A 12219-nucleotide genomic window follows, 5' to 3' on the forward strand; every position below is an offset into this window, starting at 1 on the left:
TTTTGCATGCTTAATATGATAAAGATGATTGATTATAAGCAATCTGTTTTATAAAGTGCTATATAAATAAACAAACGTGAATTGAATAGTGTAGAAATGGAGCAAAGATATTCACATTGCTGTGATCAAAGGCTTTTCTTATGCTTTATTTTAAAAATGCTAGCTGTTTTCTCATTTTTGTCATGTTTATATTGTATATAACATTCATCTATACACAACTGCTCTTTTTTATATATTAAAAATTGAAAACCATTATTTTAAATTCTAATAATATTTCTCAATATTGCTTTTTTACTGTGTTTTGCATCAAATAAATGCAACCACGGTGAGCAAAATATACTTTAAAAAAAAAAACTGCAAAAAAATGCAACCTCAAACTTTTGAACGGTAGTGTACTGTCAGACAAAATATCACAAATTCTACAATGCTCACATAATTTATATTAATGTTAGTAAATAAATAATAATAATAATAATTAATAAATTAATATTAATTATGTTAATAAATTAGGCTGTTTAAAACTAAATGACTGCAGGCTGATGTTTTAATTCATAGCTGTGCTTTTTTTCGACTGATAAAACTATTATTGGCCTTTTTGTTGATTAGGAGCTGCTGATTATGAACTTCATAAGCTTGTTTATTGCATTAATTCTCTAATGTTTTCATTTACCAAACATTTTCAAAGGACCTCATTCTTCCTCTTATTCATTTTAAAACAGTTTGCAGTGATGCAACCTAAACTATGCAGTTGTTATGGTTAGCTGATATGACTCGCACATATTCTTAAAGGTCCCATGGCATGACAATGTTATTTTATAAGGTTTTTCAACATTAATATGAGTTGCCCTAGCCTGAATGTTATCCCCAAGTGGCTAGAAATTTTGATTGGTGTAAACCGAGTTCTGGCTATCTTTCTCTGCCTTTGAGAAAATGAGAGCCCAGACGAGCTGATCTTGAATTTTCCTGTTATGACGTCATACCAGTAAAGGTTTCCTCCCCTTCCCCTGTTTTGCCCGCCCAGGTATTTAGTAGGGAAAGGATTCAGTTTATCAGTCGCAATGTCAGCACAGGCTTTATCATATAGATTTGACAGCACCGCCACAAACAGTGAGTAACAGTGTTCATTAATGCCTGATCTGGGATCAGTGAGTTTTGATGTGTAGCTAATCATTTAAGTTCACACAGACTTTATTTCTTTCTTTTCGTTAAATACTGTCAGTCCCGCCGCTTTGATGCATCAGTGAATCAAGCCAGTGACTAAAACCATAAACTTTATGACGTTTCTGTCAGTAGCAATAAACAAATCTGTTATTTAAATGATTAAACTACAGAGAGTGATCAAAGTACACTCTTTATAATTTTCGGATCTGTCAATCACACATCTGCAGTCCACACTTGTCCAAACTACCGTTTGAATGAGGCTGTTAAGCTGCTCAACAGAAGCTCTTACTGTATTTATGTCAATGTCGTGTTTGCTGTTAGCTGTGGTGAAAGCATTTTGTGCTAGAAATAACGTTACAAAGTTCACTCGTGTTTATTCAGAGCTCAGATACAAACAAAATAAACGCGTGCTCTCAACAACTCTGTACAATAACAGTTCCTTAGCAATCTTTCTCCAGCTCTGTCTCTCTCCGTCTCTTTCTCGACAGAAAGTGAGTGCTACAGGTGCTCGCGCTAGTCGCGTCTGACTAAACCATGCCCCCTCCGCACATAATCTCATTTCAAATGCAAAGATGTCAATCACAACTGTGGGTGTTTTCACTGAAGTCTCACAGCAGACACGCCCCTTGAAACCAAGCATTCCAGTTAGAGGGCTAATATCAGTATAGAAAAAAAAATGCCTTTTATTTCTAAATTATGATTTTTTTTTAATGTAAAAACCTAACAATAAAAGTACACCTCAGGAAACATAAAATAATACAAAAATCCATGCCATGGGACCTTTAAAAAAAAAAAAAAACTTGTTAGTCCACACTACTAGGTGTATTGTGCATTATTCATATGTATATATTTGCAGAACAAATGCCTCCATTTCCCAGTCAGGAACTTGGTTCCCAGCAAGTCAAAATTTAAATTTTCTCCACAATCAACTGCAGACTTGAATTCAGGTCTAGGTTAATGATACAGAAAACCAATTCAAAAAGGAATTATTATTGAATATTATTATTGAATTAATTATTGAATATTAAGTTTCACTTGGAAATGTGTCACACTATGGAAGTAAAGGTATTGTGAATGAAATGTAATTTTGAAATGCGAGACTGACCCACCCCTACACCACACACACACACACACACACACACACACACACACACACACACACACACACACACACACACACACACACACACACACACACACACACACCCACACACCTACCTCATTCCAGCTGGACAGGATTGGGTCTTAAAATATTTAATCCTGAGGTCATGCTGATTTAAGATAATAAAAGGATGATTTAGAGCTTAGAGTGGATTAAGATTAAAAGTCCCAAATTGCGATGTTTTAAATGTTTAGATAATGGCTTCACTGAGACCAAACACATTGGGAAACAAATGTATAATCATTTGGGATGGAATCCATACAGGAAGGCAAAATTGTAATTACATTTGTTCCATATAACATTAAAAACCTCCATTAATGATAAGCCCGGTTTTAACAACTGATAAGGCCGGTTCACACAGAATGCAGGTTTGCTGGTAAAAAATGCGATAGGCTGTTCAGTAGATCGGAAAAAAGCGACATGTTTTAAAAAAAAACTGTCATGTGCAAGAAGCTGCAAAAGATGCAACATTCGAGCGCAATGTTAAAGACTTCCATCTAGCACGTGTTTACATTGAAAAACAATGGAAAAGTAGCGCAGTGAGAAATGGAAAAATGTGCTTTGTATGAACGGCCCTTTTCTGGTTACATTTTCATGCCTGTGTTTCATCTACAAGCCCATTTCCATACATTTCCGCAATAAGAATTCACAAGATCACATATTAATGACACTTTCCTGCACCCCATAGCTGGATGTGCGAGAACAGATGTTATTTAAATGGTAATTTTTGTTCTTTTTCTTTGTGTTTATTTCTGACAGCTTCTAATATTCGGCAAATCCATTTGGGAATGAATGCGCTCTTAGAACTTGCCAACCCGTAATTAATCTCTTTGTTTGCATGTGTCAGTCCCGTTTGACTGATAGTTGCGTGTTTTTGTTTCAGTTTAAGGTGTGCCCGCAGAGTCAGTGTGTGTCCACTCCTGGTCACCGTACTGACCTGTTCCAGAGAGATCCGGGGAGTGTCCTCATCACTGACTTTTTCGGGAGTGTTCGTAAAGTGGAGATCACCAAGGACACTATCAATCTGACATCCCCTTTAGAGCTGCCAGCGCAGAGGTAAGCTGAACACAGTCGTAAGTCTCCAAATTATCATGAGTATTACCGTTTCCTGGAAAAATGCACTTCATCTGCTGTAGTAAATTAAGTAAATGAGCCCATTCAGGGTTGGCTTTTATGGGGCACAATGTACACTTATATAATGCAGTTGGCTTATACTGCCTTTATAGTCATTGAAGGTTTAATACTAACAGAAATTAGTTTCTGGTATAATGTGTGTGGCCATGAGGATCATATTACATCCTATTCATCGGGTCTGTGCATTTAAGTGACAGACCAGGGGCTCTATTTTAATGATCTGAGCGCATGGTCTAACCGTAAAACCGTTAGAATTAAATGCTGATTGGGATGAACTGATGCTAGGCTAAAGGATCTTTATTAGTGGGCTTGTCCGTGACTGTGACCAATGCGTGTGGTCAAAAAGGGTTGTACCTATAGTCTCTTAATAAATCATGGGTGTATTGGGCGTAATGTTCAATAAACCAATCAGTCTCATCTCCCATTTCCATTAAAATCCAGTTGTGCGTGCTTTATTGCGGATTTGCTATTAACAATTTGCAAGCGGTGTTTGTTGCTGTTTGTGATAAGCAGAAGGTACCCACGCCTATATGCGCATATTACTAAAACACCCTTTAAATAACACAAAAAATACTGGCCTTTAGACAGGTTTTTGTTGGTCAATGGCGCAGCAATTTTAGTTACCAGCACGTCCATTGATAGGCAAGATAGGCAAGAGTGCATTTGCTCTTTGGATGTAAAAATGATAACTGCATTGGGCTGATCTGTACCCTTTGATTTCTATAGAGTGGAATGTTTCATTTTTGACTTTCTCTTTACAGTTTTATATGATCTCATGCTTTCATTACAACGGGGACCGGTTGCCACAGCTTAAATAAATGTGTGGTTGCAAGTGAGGAATTCCAATTTATTGTTGTAATAAAGTAGAAATGGGAACGAAGGAGGCGGGAACCGGGAAACATTCAACAACTTTAATTAAGTAAACAAACAAAACTAAAGTAAACCGCGGGCCGCCCCCTCACTGACGACTGCCCGCACACACATAGCAAAACATAAACAAAACTCAACGTAAAGTCCAGGCATGGTCTTATACTCCCGTCTCTCCGCCGTGAGACGAGACCGGTGTGGCGCGCAGCTGGCGCTCATTATCACTCGCCACCGGCCCGGTCTCACGGTCCCTTGCCTCACTGCTTGCCACAATTGTATTAATCGGTTTAAGTTACTTTGTTGAGTTCTGTTGCATTAATTGATCTCACATGTTCACAAATTGCATATGTTCTCTATACACACACACACACACACACACACACACACACACACACACACACACACACACACACACACACGTTTGTTTTGTGACATATGGGGACATTCCATAGGCGAAATGGTTTTTATACTGTACAACCTGTATTTTCTATCCCCTTACACTGCCCCTGCCCCTAAACCTACCCATCACAGGAAACATTCTGCATTTTTACTTTCTAAAAAAAACTCATCCTGTATGATTTATAAGCATTTTGAAAAGTTGGGATATTGCCAAATGTCCTCATATTTCACCCTCTCCTTGTAATACCTGTCATACCCATGTCATTATACACCTTTGTGTCCTCATATCTCACAAACACAAGTTTATAATAAACTTCCATTAAATTTAGACACGCATCTTACTCTTACCTGACACTAATATTAAAATCATTGCTGCAGTTTCTGTGATTTGGCTCCATTTGTTAATTTTGTAATTAACATTTTTTTATTGGATGCCACAAATATTGAAATGAAAGCATGCTTAATTGCATAAGATTGTAAGTAGCTAAGGTAGGTCAAAAACACATGAAGAGAAGTGTTAAGATAATACAATATCACCATTCGGACAGTATTCAGCGCTGATTTGAAATTGACGTGACATCATCTGACATGAAATTGATTAATTAAATTTAAATTGATCTCACAGATGTGACTGTTGTGGTTTGTGGTCATAGCAGCCCCAACTGCTGCAGTTAATGTGGTGAATTCAACTTCATTTGTAGGGCACTAACAATATAGTTTTATATAATTAGTTTAATAATTGTGTTAATGAAATATAAAAAGACCTTGAATTAAATACTGGCCTTCTGGACTTACAAAATTTTAACCTGAAAAAGATAACTTTGCACACATTTGAAAATGACCTATTATATCATATTACATTAGAATTCATCTATATTTAATTTTCATCATGGGTGTGGCTTGTGGTCATAGCGGCACCAGCTGCTGCGGTAAATGTGGCATATTTGAGCGATTTTAAAATACTCTCCTGTTTAAATGCATATTGCCTGTTGTGCACAATTTGTCTGGTGCAACCGGCTTGGGCCCAACATCACTGCTCGCAGCTTTAATATTAGTTTGGATTTACTGATGAACAAATTAATTCAACCAAACAAGAGGTACAAATGTAGCATTTGACAGTAACAGCATAATGAAAGGCAGTGACTGTGAGTAAAACATCTATAGAGATGAAACGCTTATTTTTTTTTGAATACTTTTGATTTTGTGTTTTTTACAACAACTGAACAAATAAATGCTTGACGAAAGAGCAATTTTCATTATCTATTTTGAGAATAACAGTTTATCTAATTTACACTTGCTTGTAAAAATGACACCAAAGCAGTCCCTTCTAATGTGTAAAAACTTTAATAATGACAATTCTATAATAATACTTATATAAAACTCTGGCAGGTTGTCCAACCCCCAGACAATGCCAATGTGCTTTTTTTTTAGGAAATTCAATACAAGTGTTTTACTTTTCTCTGCTCAAACTTCGATAGAATAATGCATTTGAAAATGAATGGTTTTTTTTACACTTCAGCTTTGATTATTTTTTTATTTTCTTAAGTTTCTTTCACTCATTTTTAATATGTGGTTAGAGCGGCAGTCCTAATGAACCCTTTTTGAATGTTCCACGACCAACGGTCTTCACTATTTAAAAACGTTATTAGTGATATTGATTCTTCTAACGACCCAATAATGATTTTGCATCCTGAGGCCACCATGGTTTCTGTGAAATCTGCCAAACCAGGTCAAACAGGTTTCCATTATGACAAATATGACTGCACTGTTGTTGTTAAATACTATTTACTTCCAGTAACAGTATACTTTTAACAGTAACAGTTTAACTTAGTTATAGTCTTGATCAATTGTAAATAATAGGCATTAATAGTTTGAACATTAAAATCAATTTTACTACCCAAAAGTTCTCGAACTCAAACTATAAACACTCTGCTTGCATTTCACACAAATTTCAAATCTGTTAAACCTTTTTAAAACTCAATTTCAGCATTTTACACGTTCTGCATGTGCTCATTTAGAAAGCATAGCATCCTGAATTTGCTGAGTTAGATGCGCTCCTTGTTGATCCTGGAACAATGACAATTTTTTCCTAACCATATAACTACCCCTAAACCTAACCCTACCCATAATTATCCCTAAAATCAGAGGGAAATGACAGGTCAATAACACTGATGTAGAAGCACCTGACCCTGGTTTTAAGCCTTATCTTGACTTAAACTGTAAACGTCTCCCTCAAATCTGATTGTTATGTCGATCCAGGAACATGTTAGACATTATGAAATTGGGTTCCGCTATCATCCTAAACACATTTAGGTTACATTCCACTTGTGAACACTAGTGAGCAGAATTATTCACACACCATTCAGAACCTCTCTGGGAATAAAATAACCACAAAACTATGAGCTGGGGAAAGGATTTTGAATAGGCCAGACTGAGAATGATGATGATAAATAATAATGACTTCCCCATAGCAAATTCTTTGTAAGCCACCATGATGTCTAGCCCTCACTAAAAGTACTCTTTGTGAATAGAATTATATGACTGATGTAAACAGAAACTGAGACTTCAATAAATTACAATTATCATATAGTTACCTCTATATGAGATCATTTACTTTGTTCCACTGAAATGCAGCAGAACACTGGTGTCAATTGTCCTTCTGGCATTTTATATTTTCGACATTGATTCTATCCATTTATCTGTGTAATAAAATAACCACAAACAAAGTGCTCAAATAAGAGGAAATGTATAAGAGGGTTGAAGCCAATGAGAACATTTGTCTTAGAGATCTGCGCTACTGCAGTTGACCTTTTCTGAGGTGAACTGGAAGGAATATAAAATGTGAATATGAGCATGAAAATTGTGCAAGCAAACAAATCACTGGTTCAGAATAAATGTGATTTTTATTTTTTTATTTTATTATTATTAATATTATTTTACATATACTGTAAAAAGTAATAAGTTGACTTAACTTAGAAAAGCTGTGGAAACTGATTGCATCAGAATTTTCAAGCAAATTAGGTCATCATTTTTGACTTGATACTACTTGCTACTACTTTGTAGAGTTAACTTGTGTATTTGTAGAGGTTACCATAAAACTTAAGTACAAGTAACTCAATTTCAAGTTCAGCCAACTTACATAAATAATTTGGGGTTTGTAAGCAGAACTCAAACTAAATTGTAATTTAACTAGTTCTTGTAATGTCGGCTTGTTCATTTTACTAGAAGAATGTGTGGAAACTGATTGCCTTAAAATTCTCAAGTAAGCTGAACTTAACACTCAATTAAGTAAGCTTAATTGCATCAAGTTGTTCTTACTTAAACCATTAAGTCGACATAATTCTTTCTTGTGAGCTGAGGAAGTGTACTCCCAGAATGCATTGCAGCATGAATAAATTAATCATAGGGCAATCGTAACTCCGTTTTATTATTGTTGGCTTTATTTTACCATTTTATTTGCTGTCTTTTGTCAGTATAACCCCAATAATGACAGCAAATGAACTTATAATGGTCTTATTAAGTGTAAAAAAAAAAGTTACCATTGTTGTGTTTTGCATGCTGAATGTTAAAGTCTGTGTGTGACTCAAGCATGGTCAATTGTTGGATATTGTCACAAAATATAGAGGCATTATATCAGCACAATTGCAGATCATTATTAAAACAATGTTAATGTTTTCAACATTATAAAAATACATTTATAATGTTGAAAAAGCTTTATTTTTCAGATAAATTCTGTTCTTTTGAACTTTCTATTCATTATATAATCCTAAAACATTTTTAACATTGATAATAATAATAAATGTTAATTTAGCAGCACATCAGCATATTAGAACGATTTCTGAAGGGTCATATGACTAAAGACTGGAGTAATGATGCTGGAAATTCAGCTTTGATTCACAGACATTAATTGCATTTTAAAATAAATTCAGATAGAAAAAAAGTTATTTTTATTGTGTGGGTATAGTTTCAGGAAATGTGTCTGAGCAGTGCAATAAATATGTTATTAGCATTTGCAGGCATTGTGTTAATGAAACATGTTGGCCACAAGATGGCAGTAGTATTACTTGGTTTACAAATCTGGAAAAAAATAGAAAAAAATATATATATATGACAGGTTTTCTCTACTGTCAAACTAATCTTTAATGCAGTTAGTGTGCAGATGAACTGACTAGATAAACACATTAGATTCTCCAGCATCATATAAAGTGAATTAACTTTATCTACTGTAGCTCTATTGGAAAAGCAGCAGCACATATGATTAAAATCACATTGCATTTAGACCTAAATCTGAAAATACAATACAATACAATACAAAAATATTTTTCAACTGATTGCATAATTATTTCATTATTCATACTTGTCAGGTTACAAACCAGATTACGCAAACATAATTATATATTTTTTCTAATCTTCAAAGATAATTTATATCTAATTAGTGTATAAAAGCTAATTTAGTTAAATTGTCAGGTCTTCCATGTCTTATGTCCCCTCAGTTATCATTATTGGTCACTGGAAAAACAACATTACTGTTTAAAGCATTTTGAAAGGGTCAGACTGAGAATGATGATGATACATAATAATGAGTTCCCCATCCTAGTTTTAGCTAATTCTTTGTAAGCCACCATAATGTCTAGCCCTCACTAAAAGTCTACTGCTTGTGAATAGAATTACTATAATTAGAGTAAACAGAAACTGAGACTATGATAAATGACAATTATCATATGATGAATAAATAATTCATTGAGTAACCAATAAATGAGATAATTTACTTAGATCCACTGATGTACATTTTCACCATGCATTGTGTGAATGGTTCTTTTGGTGTTTTACATTTCAACATTGATTCTACATCTATCTATCTATCTATCTATCTATCTATCTATCTATCTATCTATCTATCTATCTATCTATCTATCTATCTATCTATCTATCTATCTATCTACCTATCTACCTATCTACCTATCTATCTATCTATCTATCTATCTATCTATCTATCTATCTATCTATCTATCTACGTACCTACCTATCTATCTATCTATCTATCTATCTATCTATCTATCTATCTATCTATCTATCTATCTATCTATCTATCTATCTATCTATCTATCTATCTATCTATCTATCTATCTATCTATCTATCTATCCATCTATCCATCTATCTACCTACCTACCTACCTATCTACTATCTATCTATCCATCTATCCATCTATCCATCTATCTATCTAATCTACTGTCTGTCTGTCTGTCTGTCTTTCTATTTGTCTGTCTGTCTGTCTGTGCCTTGTTTGAGGAAAAGTAGTCCCATCAGAATGAACTTGCTTTATTTATTTTACTGGTTGTAAAACAAAATTAAAATCTGCTGCAGGAACACACTTAGATAAGTTATTCTATTGATGTGACACTGAATTGCTTGCATCCACTGCAGTCTTCCTCTCCTGCCGTACCTGTAACAAATCCTTCCCTCGCAGGTCAGAATGACCCAAAGCCATACAATTATACTTATTCATTTGTTTTGTTTTGTTTTTTGCCCAGAAGGCTTATATCCTTTCATTTAAATATTTTAAAAAATATATATATTTAATGCAATTTCTTTTTAGATAATATCTTTTATTTTATTTACCTCTAAATTACTCGATTTCATTAATAATTTTAATATAAACAAGCACATTGTTCCATTTCTTTCACTTAAATACAAAATAACTCTGTTACATGCAAATGTCTTAAAAACATTAAATGAAAAGATACATTTTTTTGTTGTTGTCAAAAATGGCCTGATGAGAGGAGGATAAGAGTTTTATATATATATTGGTTGTCAGGAGAAAAATAAATGCTTTATTTAGAGAGCACAATATTTTAAGGCATAATAATATTTCTTACTCTTCATTAATAAACTTTGACTATGACCAGCCAATCAAAAGAAAGCATACATTATTGTGATAGCATCTGTATGTAAACAACAATCTAAATGTTTAAATGATAATGGTTCATCTATATTGTTTTTATTTATTTATTTATTTTATTGAAAATTATTAGTTAAAATGTTACTCGATTTTCCGGTGAAACAACTCTTTGGTATCCCCATATGCTGGACTTCTTCAATACTTTGGTCCAGTTAAATCCGCCTAAAATCAAATGCAAGTCCTCATTCAGATCTACTGCCATCCAGTCAACAACTGATGCGTAGAACCAAGTCATTTTTTCTTTCTTTTCCGCTAATCCATTTCACTCAATGTTTCACAACGCAGAAGAAAATGTCTGACACTACTTACGGTACATCGCAAATGTGTTACGAACGTGTTGCGACAGGCATGACAGTTAAAAAATAACACTTATAATGGTGAATTTTAATTTTGTTCTTAATAACTGACATACCATGCATGCCAAAGTAGGTTATGTCACGGGCTCATCAGCCTGTGCACTGAGCAAGCTGTCAACCGCAGTGCTACAGTCAACAGTCAACGGTGACTGTTGCTTTGAGAAAAGGAAGCATTATCTTTTTTCCCACTGTCACGGCCTGTCATGACTTACTATACTGGCACATCTGTGGGTGAAACGGCAGCATATGCACCTGAGGGAAGGTCTATGTCCGCTGTCTCTTGCTGTCTTACAGCTGTCATGTATGGCTGGCTTCTCCTGCTCTCTTCTGCCATCAGACTGTCTTGACAAGGACATGTGTCCGCTCTCTAATGCCTGGTCACCTTGCACTCTCTGTCTGGGCCTGTGACAGTATAGACTAGTTGTGTCACATTCGGAGCAATGCATGTCTGTCATGTGGCAAGAGTGTGCTTACGTGACATTAGGGGTGGACTGCCTTCCCTTAACCTTCTATAAGTTTCAAATATACCGATTATCCCCTTTGACTTTCTTTATTCTATGGAACACAAAGAAGGGACTTTAAAGTCAAGTTTCAAAAGAGAATAATACCTTGAAAGTATCATATATGGGTCATGAAATGTTTATATACACTCACTGGACACTTTATAAGGTACTGAATACATATAGCAGATGACAATGGTTCAGACTTGTAGTTTGGTTTGCTTGGTTTTTGAAAAAAAAAAAAAAAAGGTCCGCTTAGCGTTCACATTAGACTGTAAAACATTATTTAGAAAAAAGTTACCTGGTTGCCTGGTTGCTGGAGTTCATTGAAATAAAAATTTTGAGTTAATACAATGAACATTTTTTGAGATTCGACAACCTTTATTAAAATATTGTTATAAGATGTTGTAAGCATGTTGGGTAATTGTGTGTGTTTTATTTCTGATGACACAGTGAAACATGCCAAATTGTGCTATTTTCATGATTTATCAATTTTTTTATGTGGTTCAGATACAATAATATTTTGAGTTTCTATTTATTAATCAAATTTACTTCATTGTATCAACTCAATTTTTTTATTTTAATAAACACAAAAATGTAAGGCAACCAGGTTTCTTACTTTTTTAAGTTACACCAACAAAAAAAACAACTTTTTTTTTTTTTTTTTTTTTTTTACAGTG

At 34.4% G+C, this 12219-nt stretch overlaps 1 protein-coding gene across 1 annotated transcript in view; it reads left to right on the forward strand.

Moving 5' to 3' along the window:
* Positions 1–12219, forward strand: part of pigk (phosphatidylinositol glycan anchor biosynthesis, class K) — a 64367-nt gene that overhangs the window by 18732 nt on the left and 33416 nt on the right. The window contains 1 exon segment of the mRNA XM_067454290.1: positions 3207–3379. Within this exon segment, the coding sequence (XP_067310391.1) occupies positions 3207–3379 (173 nt within the window).

Source organism: Pseudorasbora parva, chromosome 9 (genome assembly GCF_024679245.1).
Source record: "Pseudorasbora parva isolate DD20220531a chromosome 9, ASM2467924v1, whole genome shotgun sequence".
In the NCBI taxonomy this organism is placed as follows: domain Eukaryota; kingdom Metazoa; phylum Chordata; class Actinopteri; order Cypriniformes; family Gobionidae; genus Pseudorasbora; species Pseudorasbora parva.